The 20,651-nt window shown below is 44.0% G+C and overlaps 1 protein-coding gene across 4 annotated transcripts; it reads right to left on the reverse strand.

Annotated features, from left to right (window-relative positions):
* Positions 1-4,787: 4,787 nt before the first annotated feature.
* On the reverse strand, positions 4,788-20,395 carry phldb2a (pleckstrin homology-like domain, family B, member 2a). Of its 4 annotated transcripts, none has more exons than XM_079283678.1 (17): positions 20,290-20,395; positions 18,320-18,441; positions 16,502-17,463; positions 16,039-16,371; positions 13,023-13,157; positions 12,613-12,750; positions 11,567-11,668; positions 10,590-10,700; positions 10,413-10,502; positions 10,117-10,248; positions 9,238-9,337; positions 8,320-8,518; positions 7,644-7,734; positions 7,406-7,552; positions 7,089-7,308; positions 6,841-6,926; positions 4,788-6,628 (listed from the first exon to the last, which is right to left on the reverse strand). In XM_079283678.1, exons 2-17 carry the CDS (start codon positions 18,372-18,374, stop codon positions 6,488-6,490), a joined length of 3,042 nt encoding a protein of 1,013 aa, XP_079139804.1. In that variant the 5' UTR covers positions 18,375-18,441; positions 20,290-20,395; the 3' UTR covers positions 4,788-6,487. The 4 variants fall into 4 exon arrangements, with proteins under 4 accessions (XP_079139804.1, XP_079139803.1, XP_079139801.1 ...); XM_079283677.1 differs by having other exon boundaries at positions 8,320-8,515; positions 11,567-11,713; XM_079283675.1 differs by having other exon boundaries at positions 11,567-11,713.
* Positions 20,396-20,651: the final 256 nt, after the last annotated feature.

Genomic DNA, 20,651 nt, shown 5'->3' on the forward strand with positions numbered 1-20,651 from the left:
GCTAGCAAACTGGTTTCAGAGGTTGCAGCACCTCCTCAAGTTATTACCTCAGTAAGTAAACCTATCCCTGTAGCTACTCCAACCCCAGCATCAGCTAAACCTCCACCAGTGACCCCTAGACCCCCCACCCCTGTTACTTTTACTCAACCTCCATCTACGAAATGTGATTCAGCCAGCAGTTTGAACCTGCAAACTTCCCCTTTCTACAAACCTTCCCTAAGTTCAGCTGCAGGAGAATCTAAACCCCCAGTGATAGTATCACCTCCCTCTGCTGTTACAACCAAACCCTCCTTTTCCGCACCGGTCCCCCCCTCCAAGGTGATAACGGTTCCCCAATCACCTACGACCTCAGGCTCGGTATCTGCGGCCCTCTCCAAACCTACACTCACCTCAAGCCCAATGGACTTGAATAAGTCCCCTCCCTTCCTTGTAAGTGCTCCCGATAAGTATCCTTCCTCTACCCCGACTGCCACAACTAGAACCCAACCCTGCTCTGCATCTGTGCCGACTCCATCTTCTATTTCATTAGATAAGATTCCTCCCATGACCAAACATATTCCTGCACCAGTCTCTTTAGATAAGATGGCGCCTGCTCCCACACCGACCCCAGCCCTTACCACTCATGCTGTTGCTCCTACAGCATTCCCAACACCTCCTGCTCCGGCTCAGATCCCAGTCTCTCAATCTAAAGCCCCTCCTGCTCCTGCTCAAATCCCAATTTCTGTATCTAAAGATCCACCTGCTCAAATGCAAGTTTCTCAGTCTAAAGTCCCTCCTGTCACAGCTCAGATCCCAATTCATGTGTCTAATGATCCGCCTGCTCCTGCTCGATCACAAGTTTCTCAATCTAAAGCCCCTCCTGCTCCTGTTCAGACCCCGATTTCTGAATCTAAGCCCCCTCCTGTTACCGCTCAGATCCCAGTTCCTGTATCTAAAAACCCTCCTGTCCCTACCCACCTCCCAATTTCTATGTCTACTGACCTTCCTGCCCCTGTTCGTATCCCATTTTCTGTATCTAAAGACCCTCCTGCTCAGGTCACAGTTTCTCAATCGAATGCCCCTCCTGCACCATCCCCATCCCCGTGCTCCGTCACTCCTCTTCCTTCTACTCCCGCAGCTTGGTTGAGTGAGGCCCCAGCCTCTGCTAAAATGAGAGGAAGTGGACAGGCATCAGCCAATGATCGACTGATTAGTCCAAGTAGCACAGGGGCCCAGACCATGCTGTCAAAAACAGAAGAACTGCATAATGAGTCACGAACAAGCCTCCAGGGCACCTCCAGAGAAAGAAGGATACCACAAGTAAAGGCATCGGGAATAAGCAAAATACCTGTAGTTGGAGGGGGCAGAGCAGGCAAGCCACCTGTCCGGGACAGTCAACATGTCGCTGATGAACCGTGCCGGGACCCACCGACTCCTGTGCTAGAAGAGGAGAGGCCCCGTTTCAACTCACATGATGCAGGGAGCAAAGATAAAATCAGTGATGTTGAGGCTAATGTGCCCACCTCAAAACACAGCCAGGAGGAGAGTCAGCAGCTTCCTCAGTCGAAGGTCCTCACCAGTTTACCACGTGACTCGAAGATCCCCGTGAAGCACGGCGCACAGTCTCACACTGCCTCCCATATCCCTCAAGCTAAAGAATCCTCTCGCACCAAGATACCCGTGTCCAAGGTTCCTGTCCGCAGGACTGGGAACAAACCTGCAGCTGCAGGTGGCAGCTCTCAGATAAGAAAATAAACGAATGGACTTGAATCAATCAATGATACAGATTACGGCTTTGCAACTTATTTTTCTCTCAAATTGAATGACCACCCATTTTTTCTAGACTGTATTATTCTTGGCTTCACTACACCATAAGCAACAGTAACAGAGTGAAGGAGGCTGACAGCACTCAAGCACAAAACATCTCCACAAGGAGCCGGAGCAACAAGCCCGGCTCTTTGGTGCTGAGGCAACTGGACATGCACTCAGGAAAGGTTTCGGGGTCCCACACAGCAGCATCGGTGACGAAGGATAAAAGAAAAAAAGTTTTCTGAGAACACAGTCACACACATACACACACACACACACACACAACATGGGCGGGTGCTTTTTCGGACAGACTCTCAAAATCTTTTCTACGGTACTTTTAACTTTTGTTACTCCCCCTTTTTGTAGGAACCGTCAAATCTTTTGGTCTTTCTTTCCAGCGAGTCTCTTTGATAATAACCAGTCCTTTTACTTTGTATTGATGTCTGGAGAAGAACAGCAGGAGCTCTCTAAATGAATGCAACAACCAAATTTACATTCCACCACCTATCTTTGGATGTATGTAGCAGAAAAACGTGCCATTCATTGTTGCACAAGATGTTGAACTGTGCAGTGCCTGTGTGTCCGCCTGCTCATATGTAACATGATTAGATCTCACTGTCAACTCTGAGAGAGACTGGTTTTGATGGAGGAGTGGAATATGTCCAGCCGTTATGAATGGCTCTGTGGACGCTGTGAGCGAGACAGAGAGGATGCTGAGATGGGATCTCTCGTACACTGGCACGTCCTTATCCCACTTATACTCAGATGAGAACAGTATCTCTGTGTATAGTCTCATCTATGTTGTTCTGTTTCCTGTTTAATCAATAAAACAATATGAGTATTCGCAAGAGGAGATCTGTTTAAATTGTGAATTATATCCTGCATGTTTGTTTTTAGATTGTGGCAGTTTGCAGACGGATAAGATGTGAGATCATACGAAACATCATCTCTTTAAATAATTGAATGAGGAAGGAGATGGCATCAGGGAAAAGTTAAAGGAAGGAGATAAGACAAATCACGAATGGCTCACTATCGTACCACAGCTTTGCTCAGAGTGTCCTCATAGGAACATCGTTTCAACATCATCCACACGCAAAGCTCACTGACCTGAAAAGCGAGCACGTGAATGTCAGCAGCGGTCCAATCAGCCGCAAGGGAAAGCGCTTAACATGCATACCTTATTATCAGGAAAAGGGTTAGGGAATGTGTGTCATTGCTATTCTTAGTGTGAAATGCACACGATGGATGCGCTGCATAATGACTGAGTGGGTAATTTGATTTGAACATTTAATATCAGTTTGATATCAGTGCAGAAAAGAACAACATGCAAATAGTTACTTCAACAGAAAAGGCTATCGTCAACAAAGAAATCTCAAATTTTGCACAAAGGCAGAAAATGTAGGAAAAACATCCAGAGCAGCGCTGAGTAAAACCTCAGGTTACAGACGGGACACTGATCTGAGTCATGCGGTACTGTTATAAGGAGTCCGGTGTTAGGAATAAGGCGTAAGGACAAAGGGTGAACTTCTTACAGAAAATAAGCAGTGCGGAGGTGACGCAGAAAGACCTCTGTGTACTTCAGGAAGCCAGAGGCTGCAAGCTGAGAAAAGAGGACCATCAAATGCCGCAGAAAAACACGAGGATTTCACCCCATCAGGTGCCGATACAGACCACAGAGGGTAAAACTATCTCCCTGAGAAAAGAACAGTTTCCCCCTGAGGCGCAAACACAACACAGATTTCCCTCTCGGTAACACCTGCGATTTGGGAGGAAAATGTTTCAAAATGGTCTTAAACGGAAAGTTTGGTTATGAGGGCTCACATTGTGACACAGCGTGACACATTAGATCATGTTCTCCATTACAGGAAACCGCTGGTTTGAATCATGTAGTTTGAAAAGATAAATCCAGAACAAGCATAATCAGTGAATGCTGCCTTTGTCAGCATTCATTCACATGGTTTTACAGCAGTGTGTCTTTCAGGCTTATAAGTGATGGTGACAACAGCCTTGAGTAAAGTACAAACAGGGAACACATTGGAATAAAGCTTGTGAATGAGCTGTCTCAGAGTACAACTATTTATAGGTTGTTTGTGTGTCTTTCAGTCCAGCCCCCCCCCCCCCCCCCCCTTTGCCCCAAATATGTTACAGAAATTACAGCACCCATATATCCTTGAGGCCACCCTGGCTTTCTATGGTCTGCATGTGTTTGTGTCTACTTCTGCCTCTGGAGAGACGATGCGCCGCTTTAGAGCCTAATTTAGCATGCTTCATTCTGTGTTTCCATGCCAACCCCACTAGGTCAACCAATGAGAGGCCGCGAGTGTCGAGAGGAGGAGATAAAAAACATGAGTGCCTTAATGAGCACACTCACTGCATACATGCTAATAAGACCCGTTATTGCTTTATGCATCATTTTAAATTGAATTATTGAATCATAACACTCAGACTAATGATTCACTGTAATGACTTATTTTAACATTGATAATCAATTTGCTTCCAAACTGTCTTTGACCGGAGCTGAACCAGCCACGCAGAGCAAAATCAGCAATGCAGAATTTTCTGAGATGTAGTGAAACCGAAGACACACACAGCTATGAATATGAAGGCTAAAAGAGATGTCTTTAAATGTATTGAAAAATGATGTACTGTAGATAATATTACATTACTAAAACATCTGAGACATTTTTTCCAGATATACGGGTAGCTGCTGAATTAGCAAAAGAATGCCACAGTGATACTGGAATTGGCTCTAATCATGGCTAACATATGATAAATAACATGACGACTCCTTTAAAAGGTTTAAGGATATAATAAGGCCTTCGATTACCGTGATGATACATTATATCGGTGTAAAGATAAAGCTATGGCACTCAATACACAAAGTAACACTTCAGCAAAGCAAGAGCCAATTCATCCCACCCTGTTTCAGAAATCATACAATCATTATGTACTGTAAGTGTTCAACAGGCAAAGTAACCAAATCACTGATATGATTTATAATCAACATTATTTATTCACATTCATATTGAAACATGAAAAATGTCAACGGTTGAAAAAAAGGTGAGCATAGAGTCGATTAAAATTGTCATTGTTTGTATACAAAATATTAAATATTAAATGCATTAAAAATATATGTAAATGCAGTCATTTGTTTGGTTTCAAGACTTGTGTCTCATACAGCGGACGGCAGTTTGCAGCTGAGATGTTGACATGACGGAGACCTCCGTCCACTGAGAAGCATCCAGGATGGGCAACAACTCATCTGCAACCCTGTCGGCTCCGCAGCCTCCTCTGCCCTCTGCAGTCTGTAAACCAACAGCTGGTCACTTGCTGTCAAAGTGATCTTTCATTATCAAACACAGTCACACTGTTGTAACGAGTCAAAGCACATACAGATCGAACATATGGATTCTACAAAACATTCAAACGTGCTGTGAAAGTGATTTCTGTCTTGCTTCCGAAAAAGCAGATACGATATTGATATGCATGTGTTTATAAATGCAGATGTTTGATATATAAGCATTAAATGGATCATTGATGAGTATGGTCCTACTGCTGAGGGCATTACGTCATTTCAGTGCAATAACTCTGCACTGAGGACCTCTGCTGGTGAAAAAACATAATGGAAAGCGTAGGAGTAACATGCGGGTGATGCAGCACATACACAGCATCACTGCTGCACAACATGGCCTCATCCCATCAGGCCTGCAGCCTCTACTATAGAGGGAGCTAGCTGCACAGTGGTAGGCATGAAACACTGTACCATTGTGAATTGGGCAGATTATCTACTTTCATGAGGAGAATAATTTCCAACAACTACGAATAATTCATAAGAATAAAACCTGAAAAGTGACTGTAATCATCTCTCCTATGACGGAAGTTTGCATATGTGAAGCCCAAATTAGGACTCACTGGAACAAAAGTGCCGCAAAGAGACGTGTATGTGGTTTGAAGGGATACGGATGGTGGCCATTCAGCCCTGCTTTACAAAAGCAGACAATACCAGCTAACGCCTGTAGTCTGGCAGCAGCAATGAAATGCTTGAGATAAAAATGTAAAAATAATAAAATGGGCATTCTTGCAAACACAAATACAGATTGGTTGATCTTATCTGGAAGTTGTGACCCACTGATACAGCTTGACGTCCAACGAGAAGTCGAAGAAGTAGAAGATATCGGATATGAACATCACAAAAGGTAAGGTTATCGGAAGCTGTTTGGCAGATCTGCATCTGTCATAGACAAGCAGCATCGGTGTGTAAAGCTATTTAGATGTGTAGCAGATGTTGAGTTTCTGATCATTTAGAAGCTTTCCTGATCACGTTTTAACTGCCAAATATAAAGGGGAGAGTGTGATACAAGCAGAGATTTTGTTAAAAAGGAAGTTGGATAAAAAAACTACGAAATTAGTGCAGATCTTCTGACGCTTCAGCCTCTCTCGGCCCAACAAGAACAACTAAATAGCTTAATTATGAAACCTGTACATCAATTGTTTTGATATTATACATGATTACATTATAAAGTGTGCTTTTGAGCGTGAGTTGTAGGCTGAAGATAATACAAGTGTAAACAGAAGTTCATTTTACGTTGACCTGACGAACATCAATCTCAGCCCAGCACACCGTTACATTGATACGAGCAGACCGCCAACAACGTTTAACGAAATTCAGGGGTGCGGACCCTCATCTGTTTGGGATCTGCTACACCATGAAATGCATGTGTCCTTCTGCACCCGTAACCATCACATCCATCCAGATACGCATGGCCTCCGGCGAGGGAGCCACCATGTAGTACACCCGATCGTGGGTCTTCACACTGAACGTCAGCGAGGGGTTGGGGCTCTTGGGTGCAAAAGTGAATGTAATGTTGATGAAACAGTGAAATAAGAATAGAGCGGTGAGAGCATGTATGTGTGGGAGGGAGAGAGAGACAAATGGAGGGAGAAAAGCAGAGGACAAACAGATGTCAACATTACTTGAAGTAAATGAGGCGTGTAGACAATCCCACAAACTAAAAATCACAGACACGCACACAGGCATGTAGACAGACTTACTTTGTGTGCATTCTTCAAGTGGTCATAGTACACCTCCTCTATGGCTTGGAAGTAAATGACTCCTTTCACCTTGGTCTCATGTTTGTCTGCAGCGGCGAAACAGAACCAACAACACGGTGATCAAAGCTCGGTCTCAGCTTCCAAAGTATCCCGGCAGAGCTTAAAAGAGACATCGCTGTTGTGGAAACGTTGTCTCACATCTTAAACTGCACATTTTCAACAGAGAAGTGAAAGCAAGAGCGGCTCACCTGCATAGTAAGTGAGCGTCCTGCGATTCTGGTCGAAGACAAACCAGCGCTTCTTCCAGGTCTTAATCTTGCCTCCCATTTTGACCAGGAAGCCTCGACAGGTTTTATCAGTGATGGCCAGATGGAAGCAGGCATCTGGGTTGTGTCCAGCTGCCTCGATGTGGCCGTGAAGATCATAGTCATCTTTCCTTACGGGGAGGTAGCGAGTCAACAGCCGTGACTATGGAGAAAGCAGTTAAATACGTGTTTACACAAAGCTTATGGTGAAAAGAACCCACATCAGATTTCAACCTCTTCTCGTTCGTTATTCTAAATACCTGTGATCTTTGTTTCTCCCTGAGCTTCACTTCTCTCTCCACAAGTTTTTGTCTCCTGCTTGTCTCCTCCTGCAGTCGTTTCTCCAGTTCCTCCCTTCGTCGCCGCTCCTCCTCCAGAGCATGCCTGCGCATCTCCATCTCTCGCTCCTGCACGAGCCACACAGTGTAAATTACATCCATCATCAAACACACACACATCCATAAACACAGGACGTTTTGGTTAGGTTTGGCCCATTACCCGATGCTCGAGGAGTCTTAGTTTCTCAGCCTGGGCCTCTCGGAGTAAACGCTCCATCTCCTCGATCTTTGCCATATTGGACGTACTGGCGCTGATGGAAAATGGAAAACACAAGTTGTCAAACACGAGAAGAACCAGATTTCTCTGACTGCATATCATAAGCTAAAACAACAACAAAAAACATCGAGGTGATAAAATACACTGCAAAAACCAAAAATAAGGCCATGCAAACAAACTCATTTGTGCAAATACGTACCGTAAAATGAATATATGGAATTTATTTTTTAGGTTTTTGTTTGAATTTGCAAAAAAACTAACTTGTAAGCTCCAACCTAAAACACAACAAATAGCCACAAACACCAAACAAAGGCTGAGACTGAATGAGTTCATGTGTAACTGTGAGTGAGACAGCATAAGGAGGGCTAGATATCACGTGGATGTGTTTGTCTCTCATCGGACACAAACACAGAGCATCACAGCCTCTTCAAAAACCAAAAAGCATTTCCTCTTTCTGTTTTCTCTTCAGAATATCTCTCCTGATCATCTTCTGCAGCCTTCATGCTCCAACTTCTTTTCTAAAAAGACAACTCTTCTTCTTCTGACTCGCACATATTTGCTCCGTCTAAACTTTTCAAAGCAACCTTTCATCTGTACGCCATCGTGCTTTCTCTCTGACCTGGAGATGTTGTCTGGGGAGCAGGCGGAGAAGCTGGTCTCCAGGCTGTCAGAGCTGTGCACACTGACAGTGTCTGAGGTCTGGCTGTGGTCCAGGTAGGTGAAGGAGTCCAAGAACACGCTGGGCTCAGAGATCATCCTGCTGCAAAAATCGCTTCTTCTCTGTCTGTCTTCATTCATGTGTGCATTGCTGTTGCCTGCTGGCAGAAGGACATATTACAGTTAGAAAGTGGAAGTACCCTCAGCATGCATGATCGAAGTGGGATAGCATCTTGTGATAATCGTTTAATAAAAATCTGTCTGTAGCAACCGGGCCAAGTTACACTGATTCAACTGGATGGAAGGATGAAAGATGAAGGAAAATTAAGGATGAAGCTGTTGGGATGCGAAAAGTAAACAGAGCTAATGAAAGAAAACAACAACAAAAAAAAGACATTTTAGACACTGTCTGCTGTTTTAGGCTGAAACATTTGTGGAATTCCTGTTTAGCTTAAATCCTTCTCAATCTTCAAAAAAATAGAGGAAAAAAACGGTATGGTTATTATAATTGGGAATTTAACATCATACGTGATAAATTCTGCAGCTGAACATTTAATCTTCTAATGATTTCTAACATCTAATGAAGTATACATAGATCACAAGTAGCCTACTGCCATTACCAATACAGATACTCTGTATGCGTTACACGTTTTGAGCAAGCTGTGCAAACATGTCATTTGGCTGAAGATCACAAATTCCTATCTGGTATAATGTACAGTAGACTTGTCTTTGATAACAGATGTGGACTAAATTGTTGCCACAGATTATTGCTTCACTTCAACATTTCTTGTCCGACATGTGTAACGCCTGAGGTTTAAAGCGGCCCACATAGGATCGATTTGATGCAGACAAAATGTGACAGCCTGGCACTTTGACTCACTCTTGGGCAGGCGGCGGGTGCTCAGGTCCCGGGGGGAGAAGCTGAAGTTTTGTGGGATGACGCTGCCACAGCTGGAGCTTTGAGACAGAGGCAAGTGGGCCTGAGGAGGAAACATCAGCACAAATGCTGTTCAGGATCAGGCTCTACAACCTTCACATAACGACAAACTTGATGAGCTGGGTGGGTGTTGCAAGCCAGACTGAAATTTCTGTTTGGGTGGATCATTCTCTAGAGACAAACAGTTCAAATAGTTTGGGATACAAGTAATGAGGGCAGTGAAAATCCCCTTTTCTGCAGTCCAGAATCACAATGAGCACCATTTAAAAACAGTTATCGGTTTTATTATCACTAATGCACCTCTGTGTCTGTCCACAGCTAATCTCACATTCCGCTGCATGATATTTGCAGTGGCCAGTTACGGCTCAAGGACCTCTAGTGGTTGTAGTGACTCACATTTTCCTCGCGTGTTTTATACTGCCATTGACTGCCTGCTGACTCCTCACACACCCCCACAGGCCCCCAGCCGGTAGGGGCCACGAGTGACAACACAGCTGAGTGCATCGCCGACCCCCAGCTGCTACTCTGTGCCAACAGACACAGTTGGGGAGAAAATAGTTCTACTTTGGTTGTTTTGGACGTTGTGTTTTTTCGAACAGCTAACAGAACTACAAGCTGCTGTACCTCGCTGCCCCCACTCAGCTGCTGCTACGCCTGCAGACAGCTCAGTGCATTTTCTTTCTAGTTCTTGCTGTAAGGCCTCTACCATAGTGTTACAGTGTGCTTTAAATACGATAAATACCAATAGCTCTTTCAAACAACCAGTTTGATTCCACTGCCTTCAATGGTTGCTAAGATTACTTTTGACAAGAAGGTAATAACCTTGGGAGGAAGCGTGCGCCCCAGGGATCGGCCATAAGGGGTGAGGAGCTGCTGGCTCCTCTTATGAGGTAGGCTGTCACTCGGGTGGCAAGAGTTTTCCTTGTTGCTTCTTCTCCTTTCCTTCAGGGAGTGCTGCGGTGATGGACAGAAATCAGAGGAATAAGAAGGATAAGAAAGGATAAAAATAACAGGACATCACATCAGAGACATTGAAACGTTGGTCGTTCACTGTGTGACAGAGGAGCACTCTGCTGGTGGAAATATAAAGCGCCATTGAAGCTGTAACTTGAACCGACCTCTCTCATGGCTACAGGGTTGTTAGCGAAGGTCTGTCCCTCAGACAGCTCTGCATACTTTCCTTCCAAAGACGCCAGTTTCTCTCTCTCCTGCAGACATCGGGATAAGATCTTCAAGTAAATGAAATCAAATGTTAAAACATTTAAATCAAAGAGTTTTTTTTCTTTTTTTTTTACCTTCTGGAGCATGACGTGCAAATTGTTTTTCTCTCTATGGAAGTTCTCTCTTTCTTGTTGAGCCTGTAAGGTAATCTGTGAGGACTGTTTCTTCAGCGCCATGAGTCTTTCCTGTGAAAAACAAAACAGCACAATATCAATACACAATATCCTGCAACGTTGTCAACTAAATAATGTCGTCACATAAGCAGATACTGCACATGTGTGTTATTATGGAGCAGCAGCAGAAAGAACAAGACCAAATTCTAATTTCGGAATGGGAAATACAACATTTTTCCGAGATGTTTGTTTTTCTACAACGACATGTTCTTCACACATTCATTTAATATCCTCACCCTGTTTCTGCCCCCTCTCTGTGGCATTGCCCTGAGTTGAAAGTTCTTTCTTTGGTACTACGCAAATAGTATTTCATGCTTACCAATTGTTGGTGTTGCTGTTTCTTGCAATTAGTTCATGCTTTGTGCTGCATATCTCACAATTCTGCAGCTTTATTTTCATGCACAACCTGTAGTAAGATTAACGACAACAAACCACAATGTGGTAATTGAACAAAGCAAATATTTAAAATGATCACCGCAAAAACGTTCTACAGAGTATAAATGTGCTTCAACAGATCTTTTATTTGACATGATTTGACAGATTAAGGTCAGATTAAGCAGCGAATAAATGCACTTCATCTGACAATATCAGAAACTTAAAGTAGATCAAACTCAGCACTTTGGTTTTTCAATCCTGACAGGACGTCAACCTCTTAAATGAGAAGAGGGATATTTCTGTGGGCCTGTTACTGAAATCTGAGATCAAGACTTGCTTTAAGGAAACTGTTGAGGTGTGTTCTGTCATCATGTTCCAAAAATACAGTCGTTTTTAAGCTGTAAATATTTCTGACTGGATGCTAGACATTAAAAAGTGATGCAGTGCTAGCATTACATGCAACACATGCCACATGCACACTCATAGAAGCTCTCTCTCCGCACCTTGCGTGTGACTGCAATCCGCTGACAATCGGCGATCTCTCGCAGCAGCTCTTGGCTCTGACTCGCTTTCTCTTCGTCCTGATTAATTTCTCTCTCCAGCTTCTGAAACTCCAAATCCTCCAAACTTTTAGTCTGCTCCTCAGTGTCCTGAGAAACAGCGCAGACGCAGACATAATACCCCAATACAATCAATTATCCGCGCATAAATAGACGAGAATACTCTGTAAGAATCGGATCTACTATGGGCACAAAGAAGGAATGATAAATTGTGCATGCCTGTATGGAAATGGCACCAGGTTTGGTGTTTTTAGCACAGTATTTAATGCAAATTAAACTTTAAGCATTTGACTTATTGTTGGCAATGTAATAAGTATTAAATCTCGTGTCCTTCCAAGAATTCAGGTTATTTAGTTTTCCACCAAATTGGAGTCAGATGTGCTGACAGTTTGTTCTACACATGGTAACTATTTGGGGCCCTTCCCAAATGTGGGTATAAGAGAAACCAGGGCAAGAACAAAAGTTGTGAATGTGAGACAGGAAGTAAAGGTAGCTATCCAGGATTACAAAGGACAAGGTCAAGACGGATAATAAAGCTGCAAAAAGAAACAAATTGGGAATAAATGAAAAAACAGACCGCACAGGTGAAATAAATGAGATCTGATTCTGGGGAACACAGAATATATGTTTTGTCCAGTTGAGTTCGTTTAGGTGTTCTGCCCAGTCGATCACAGGAAAACTACTGCTGCACTGTTCTCTGTTGCACATTTGGACGGTTCTCAATGAGGGTCTTTAATCAACTTTCCAAGCTGCTTTGCAGATCCCATTTGTGATGAACCCTCTTGATCTGGTGTTTTAAGCATTTCCTCTTGGAAACATAATTAGTTTGTTTGGTTTTAAAGGAAATGTAACTGAGCCCCTGTTAGAGGACGCTGTGGTTGAACTGAACTGATCCCTTAGAGTTTGCTTAGAGTTTGCTTCTTTAGTGCCTAAGAGCCTGTGTCCACGTAGTACGTCTGCCATGGCTAGATCACCTTCTATAATTTTACCTGGGATTTCTCCGTGTGGCTCGTCTTCTCAATACTATGAATCCTTTTCTTAAGTTGGTCCAGAAGCTCCTTTTCCCTCTGCAGCTGGGTCAACTCCGACTCCTGTTCCCCCTCCAGCAGAGCACACTCCACCTCCATCTGCAGGAAACAGCAGCACAGAGTAAAACAACTGCCATTGACAAAACCAACTTGATTAAATAGACAATCAAACAGCATGAGATAAACAAAAGACTGAATGCATGCCTTTTGCATCTCACTTCATCAGCTTTACTGTGCTGAGCTTACGTGATAAACTACTGCACAATGCTCTTAAGTTATCAACAAGTCGTCGGTTTATCTCACGCTACATGAGAACCAACACCATCAAAGCTGTTCAAGTGCCAGGTTATACATCGCACTCTGCTGTCTACCTCTCGAACAGACTCCTCCATCTGGTTGTCCAGGTCTTTGATCTTCTGCTCCAACTCCTCGATGTTGTTCACAACTTGAATCCTCTCTTCCTCTATATGCGTTACTTCCTGTTTCAGCTGCACGCTCTCCAAGGCCTGTAGTGACATCAGGAATGCATATCAATGCTTGGCTGTACAGGACACTTCATATTTTGGGAAAATCCCCATCATAAGCTTCTCATATTTGATGAAAAAAAGTTTTTTTAAACCTGGGAAACTCTTTTTTTCCATACATACTGTACAATAGGTTGTTAAATAATTCGCCAGCTTGTAGAATCTGTCATTTTGAAACAGCAGCTGCTGTTTTAACTCATCCAAAGCTGCATCTCTGACAACAGGGGCAGGATTATTTTCTACTGTGCAGTAATGGAAATCCCTATCAGATTCCACTCCACGTCACGTCAAAGTACTCCCACGTATTTCATCGTCTACTAACATCCTACAAACATACGTTGATACTCAATCGTGGGTACATTTAAGAGAGCCTGTATTTATCAGGTATTCTTTCTTTCAGGATGATTGTTTTTGCGGTCACGGTTCATGTGGTCAGCAGCTCTAGGATTTATAGTTTCCCAAGCGGGTCGTGAGTCCTGCACATGCTCAGAGGAATGCAGATGGTGGAAGAAAGGGTATTTGGAGTCTGTAAACCTCTGTCACAAGTGACACACTGCAGAAGAGTAATGGTCTCAACTTGGAAATCTAATTTCTTTAACTTCAAGGTGTGTTTGAAAGAATATTGATTGATGACCCTGTGTTGATGTGTTCACTACATTCATTTCGCCTCAGCATAAAAGTTCAAAACATCTGGAAAAAGCGCATGTCTTTACCATGCATATACACCAGCATTCTTCCAATCCCACAGACCCGCACACCGTTGTGCATGCACGCACACACCCATGCACACACTAATTCTCCTCGGGATAAAGTCATTTCCTGTTCCCTCGAGTTGAGCGCAGAAACAAAACGAGGACTTCTTCATTAAAACCAGACCAAACCATTCGGTCGTTACTGCTCTAGAGTGAAAAAAAGAGCTGCGCTTTTACAGAGCCAGTAACTAGGACTGTGACAGTGGAGGAGGGTGGCCTGCATGGGAGCAGAAATCACAGTATTTGATGCATTCTGTATATTTGTATTTGTAAATTAAACATGTTCATTCATGTCTCAGTACGTGCGGCGAGGCTTGACAGTGTGACACATTCAAAAATAGTTGATGGGACAAAAGATTTTTCTTTGCTCTTAGTATATTTACGTTTGCAGTACCATGATGATTGAGGTATTTATGTTAATTTAGAATGATGTACATTGTGTTAATTCGTGTCAGTTATAGGGTCCCCAGATATTTGCTCCCCATGTATTCAATTTAGTGTATTGTGATAACGCATGGCATACAGTTTCTTCTAAGTTCCAACCAGCATTGATTGTGCCAGTCTGACCTGCCCTACCATCTCTACAATACAATATAATTCAAGTGGACTCTTCCAGTGTCTCATTGTGCCTGAAGGTTCACCCATCACAGCACCTGGTAATCCGCTGACCCTCATACAGTCCTGAATGGTGAATATTCTACAGGAGGTCTTGTGCAACTGTGATTTTCCTGTTTGTATCTGAACCTAAACAGGAAATGTACAAACTGCACACAGTTGACTGTAAACAAAAACTCGACTACAAGTCCAATGATTTTGAGGAATCTGCGTTTACTCAGAGAGAGATTGTGTTGACTAATACTGTCATGTATGTGCTGTTGTTTCTTAGGTATGTATGGAAACTTTGTAATCTCCACCAGATTTTGAAATGGTGTTGTGTGGAAATGGAAAGCATTTACCCTGATCTTTCAAAAGGTAAACAAAGATCAACAAGCTATCAGCAGTCTGATACACTGCATTCCACAGGATGGGTTTGTCCCATTAGGCTCAGCCAGAATTTGGTCCTCTCTTAACTCACTAACACTTACTCTGTAGCAGGAAGTAACTGAGAAGGCAAAGAAAAGATGGGAGGAAAGCAAATAAGACACGATGTGAACAGATGTCTCTTTCTCTACCAAAAACATTCAGTCCAGGCCATACAGCCGAGTAAGAAACTTTACTTTATGCAGGTTTAAAATGTTTTTCAAAGCAGCTGTTTTGACTTGTCATCGTAGGAAAAGCCCAGGCGTTAATGATAACAAAAGCTCTGTTCAGTTCAAGTGTCCCAGTGAGCCCTGAGTCAACACCAGGACCCTCAAACCAAAGCAGATAAGGGACTCAGATCTAAATCTCTTACACGTGCTAATTCCCTGCTGTCGAAAAGGCTTCTGTTGAACAGCAACATGAAGGACATGACCGTGGCTCACTAGGTTAAGAGGGTTGTCTGGGTCACCTGTCCCTTGGCAGCCCACTGCTCCCTATATACAGGGATGGGTCAAATGCAGAGACAAATTTCCCCTTCCGGGATCAATATAGTATAATAAATTAAATATGGTTTATTCAGCTTTGTCTCTCTCGACCTAATTGCCAGCTGCAGCAAAACAAAACTGCACCAAGATGAGCAAAGCCAAATGTTCTTCTGTCCCAAAGTGTACCCAAGAATATCAATGAATGCAGCTCAAACTACCATTCTGTCGCAAAATGTATAATTCACTATTGTAGCTATGTGGTAGAACTTGTAGTATTTGATCACCTGTGGCTGATTTTACTAATGTGATGTATTCATTCGTTGAAATTCTCAGCTTATGTCGTACTTGAAATAAAAATCATCCCATATGTAGTTGAGATGGTCCTTGGAGTTAATTAATTTTACAATTAATGAAATTAAAATGCAGAATAAGTTGCAGGTTTATTCCTTTATTGGTCTTTTGTAAAGCACTGTGAGGAAAATTCCACTGAATATTTCTTAGACTTATAACTGATTTAATTGAATTCCTATTTCCTTATAATTTGTCAATCTCCTGACCTGATGTTTATGATAACTTGTCGATAGGCATGGCTTTGGATAACCTTACTTTGGCTCTGTGGTGGGTGGAGGGTGAGGCGGCACTGCTGTTCAGGCTGATAGCAGGTGAGTGGGACCTGGCCTCTCTGTAGCCGCTCTGCTGACGCTGGCTGACCCGCTGCTCCTCAGCGAGTTGGAAGTCTCTGGCTTTGGCTGCAAAGCAGCTCTCTGGAGCGGTGCTGCTGGGAGAGTCGGAGAACACTGACTCATCGTCTGACACCTGCAGCTTCTCCAGCTCCTTATTGATCTTCTGCAGGTCAGAAACCGCTGAGCCCGCCGGCTCTCTCTCCACATGGCCAAACTCAGTGCACAGGTTGAAGATGGTCTCTAGACGCTGGCACTCCTGTAGACAGGTGATCCACACTTAATTATCTTATGTTTTAGTTGTTACTGTTAACTCCTGCGTTGAAACAAGGTGTTCAGAAGTTGTTGAAGTATAAAAGTGGATGAATCAGGGTCAAACAGAAACTCACCAATCTCTGCACTTTCTGCTCCCTGAGTCGTTCGTCTCTCTGGTGCTGGTGATAGTCTCTCAGCTCCTCTTTGCCATTCAAAGAGCTGATGCTGCCCACCCTTTGTCCTGGACCCAGCCCACCCTTCCCAAAGGACAACCTCCTCTCTCCGAAGCCCAGATCTAAGCCTGTCCCATCCATATCTACACCCAGAGAGCTCAGAGAGGCCAGGCTGGCCCTCCTGGGAGTGCTGGGCATGCTGGCTGGTACTGTCACATCTGGTGGCTGCTCCAACGAGGAGAGACTACGCCGCTGCCCTGCTGAGCCTCTGTGGGAACCCACTGAGTGTCGTGACGGTAGCGACAGAGCAGGGGGCTCTGCTGCGTTGTGAAGCCGTGGCAGAGAACGACTATACATCCCCAGGCTGTTGAGGGAGCCAGTTGAGTATTTCCTCTGCCGGGAGTCTCCTGCGGCTTTGCACTGAGAGTAGAGCCTGCGGCTCATGCGAGGGCTGGACGGCACGCTGGCTGCTCCACTTTTGACCCTGGGAGAGCGAGGTAGGTGCTGCCCATAAGAGGAGAGCAGAGAGCTCCCGTCTGCTGAGTTAGAGAGGAGCAGACTGTCTTGTGACTGGTGGCGAGAGTGTGAATGCCGAAGCAAGCCGTTGGGGCTCAGCTGGCGTTCACCTTGGCGAGGCGATGGCGGCACGCTGCTGCTGGTCAAGTAGGACAAAGTTCTGGAGGCCGACGGAGGCCGTTCGGTATTGCCGAGCATCGACAGCGGCCTGGTGGACTGGGATCCAACAGGTGAAGGCACGCTGAGGTATTTGCGGTTGCACTCAGCCGCCCTCAAACTGGCCTCCAGAGCACTCTTCCTGCGCTGCAGCGTCTCCATCAGGTCCTGTAGCTCTGCCTTAGAGCGAGAGCCCCTCAGCAATGACCCACCCACTGAGCCACTGCTGCTGCGCTCAATCTTCACACAATCTGTAGAAAAGAGGGAGTTGGCAGAGCATGAAACCCTGTCCCTTTTTGGACTGTGTGAGAGTCTGGTTTAATGTAGCCCATTTAATAAGCACCAGCTCAGCTATCACTCATGTGCTGAGTAAGGGGGGGGGGGGGGGGGGGGGACCAGTGAAGAATGTACGCTCATACAGTTCTGAGCCCAACACAAACATGGGCTCAATCAGTGGCTCAGCTTCTTCTAAAAATGGAAGAATGCTGGTGGACCAAGACAAGCTAGAATGCATCATAGTCTCGACTGCAAGAGAGTTCACTTCCACCCCAGCCCACATAACTGAGCACGCAGTGTGTGGACGGTGCCCTGAGTCATCACGGGTGGCTGGATGCTGAATCTTTAGAGTAGTGATATTAAAGAATGTCCACATGCTGTACTCCTTTGTCTCAATTTAATCCTGGTTAGCTGCATCAAATACAACTTGGCTTATTCACTTTTTATTAATTTTATTAACATCCAACTGCTTGTCAGAGATCATAAAGGAAAAAAGCTAGTATCTTGCTGAAGCTAAATTGCAGCATTCTGTGTGTTTTTTCTGCCTATCATATCTGCACAAAACTTGTTCCAAAAGGAAAATGTGTCCAAACCTAGAAGCCCTTAAAGTCTTGAACATGGACTGTTGCAAAAATAGCTGTTCCAGGTTAAGGAAGGTTGTCCACATAAACCTGCTTCATGGAGCACTAAACTACTCCACATATGATAGTTTGTAATTGAGCTGAATCTGTTCTTTGAACTCAGGTGGAGCACAGATTTGATTAAGTGCATGCAACATGCAACCACATGCATGTGAAATGTAAAATCTAAAACAGTAGATTACTGTCTTACCTGAGCTGTAGCCCAGTGTGGCCACAGCACTCCTCTGAGGAAGCATGCTGTTCATCACACTGACCTCCTTTCTCTGATTCAGTCGGATGCAGGAGTCAGCTGGGACCTACGTGCTTTGTTCCCTGAGAAGAAGAAAAGGGAGAGGATCAACATGAAACTCCCACAGCGTAAAGAAAATAGCAACTTCTTTTTGCTCTTAATATTGTCAAAAAGGGTTGTACCTCGTGAGAAACGGATTCACCCACTGAAATACAAATATACTGAAGCGGTTCAACTTTCCCTCCTAACAGCAGTGTTCCTGCAACGTCATACAGAAGCATCTTTCAATGTAGAAACAAAAGAATTCAAGCAACATCACGGGAAGTTGAATCCATGCCTTGCGGTCCCTCAAAACAACCTCTTACAACTCTACAACAATACCTCAATTCAAGCAGATATTTCAGATGTGCATATTTAAACGGAAAGAAAAAAAAACTTTCCGACAGACTAAGTTGGAAAACAGATCCAGAGGAAAGTTTTTTTTATGCCTGGCTCAGTGTCACCAATAAAAACCAAGTCTGAAAGCACTCTGCACCTTAATCTATGTTTCAGCCTGAAGCTCACGAGCAGTCCTCAAACGTATTCCCTCACACTCATTCAAACAGCAGCCAAATACATACAAAAATACCAAATATGTGCAGGTTACAGCTTAACAGCTTCAAATGTTGCTTTATTTGCATTATTTCACAGCATTATGAATTCGATTTTTCCAGTGAAGATATTGAGCAGCCAACATTCGAGGAGAAAGTGGTTCTCTCTCTAAGAAAAGGAAAGCTAAAATAAATAACTGTGAACTGTGAAATACATCTCCAGGTCATAACTCAAAAAAATCGTATTGAGTGAGGATTTTATTGGTTCCAGTGATAAAACAGAGGGATTTTAAAAGTCAGACGTTGTTTCCTGAATCCACACACACACACACACACACCCACACACACACACACACACACACACACACACACACACACACACACACACACACACACACACACACACACACACACACACACACACACACACACACACACACCGCAGAGAAAGACAGAGATGGCTGATCCAAGATTTTCTGCTCCTGCTGTCTGGAGAGAGGGCCTACAGGAAGTAGGGTGTCCTTTTACAGTCACACAATCAATCAGCATGAGTTCATTCTCCAGACCTCCTGGAAAAAAGAAAACCCCGGCCTCACGTCAGGAGCAACACTTTTTACTGCTTCACCCAATTTACAGCCAGTTCATGAACGCAGAGAGTAAAAAGATAAAAATGTTTTTTCATGTCATGTGTGGTAACACAGGGAAGATGAATACTTTCTCGTTGAATAAGACTCACACCGTTGTTGCATTTCAAGTCTCACTTATTGCCCAGACAAACACAATGTTTTGGATCAACTTCTCGATTAATCGACTCATTATTTTTTGGTCTAAACTCAATGCACTGCTTTTACAATAAACCCGGTCAACATCAGGCATCAAACAAATGAACAAACAGACAATTGGGGATGTACCCAACAGTTTGAAATGATGACCACCGTTGGCTGTCATCCACTTTTTTTTGTAAATGATGTTGTGTCATTTCCCAGCAATGTTAAGAAAATCAAACCAAATGTTTTCTTTTAACAAAGCCAGATAACTGTGACAGCTCAAATCCATTCCCTTGACTTTTTGCACATTTCTTTTAGCGCTTGCGCCATTTACATTGACATGAGTAACAGAAAACACAATTCCATTCAAACCATTTGATGCATATTTCCACAGCCCTACACTTGGCAACAACTGTGCATGCAGCAAGCCTGTGTAGGCAGCTTCATGAGGTCTGACACAGCGGTGTCAACTACACGAAATGCAGCGATTCTCCCGGAGCATCACTGTTTGCATCGATAAGGACATTTAGGAGCAGACTGCATCGACTTCTGCGTTAAAAGAAAAGCGACTGACCTTTGATTTCTGTCCAATTCACATAGTTGCGCCTGAGTTGTTTTGCGTGTCTCTTGCTGTTGAAGTCTTCTCTCTCTCTCTCTCTCTCTCTCTCTCTCTCTCTCTCTCTCTCTCTCTCTCTCTCTCTCTCTCTCTCTCTCTCTCCGTATGAATGATCAGAGTAACGTCTTCCTATGACAAAGGATCATACAGGAGACCCTCTCCCCTCCCACCTCAACTTTTAGATCAGACTCCTCTCGCCAAAAGGGAGAGACAGAGAGCGAGAGGGAGGGAGGGAGAGAGAGAGAGAGAGAGAGAGAGAGAGAGAGAGAGTATGTTTACTTTTCAGCATCAGGCCCCACTGCTGCCTCTCTCTGGTTAGA

The sequence above is a fragment of the Melanostigma gelatinosum genome, assembly GCF_949748355.1.
Source record: "Melanostigma gelatinosum genome assembly, chromosome: 14".
NCBI classification, from domain to species: domain Eukaryota; kingdom Metazoa; phylum Chordata; class Actinopteri; order Perciformes; family Zoarcidae; genus Melanostigma; species Melanostigma gelatinosum.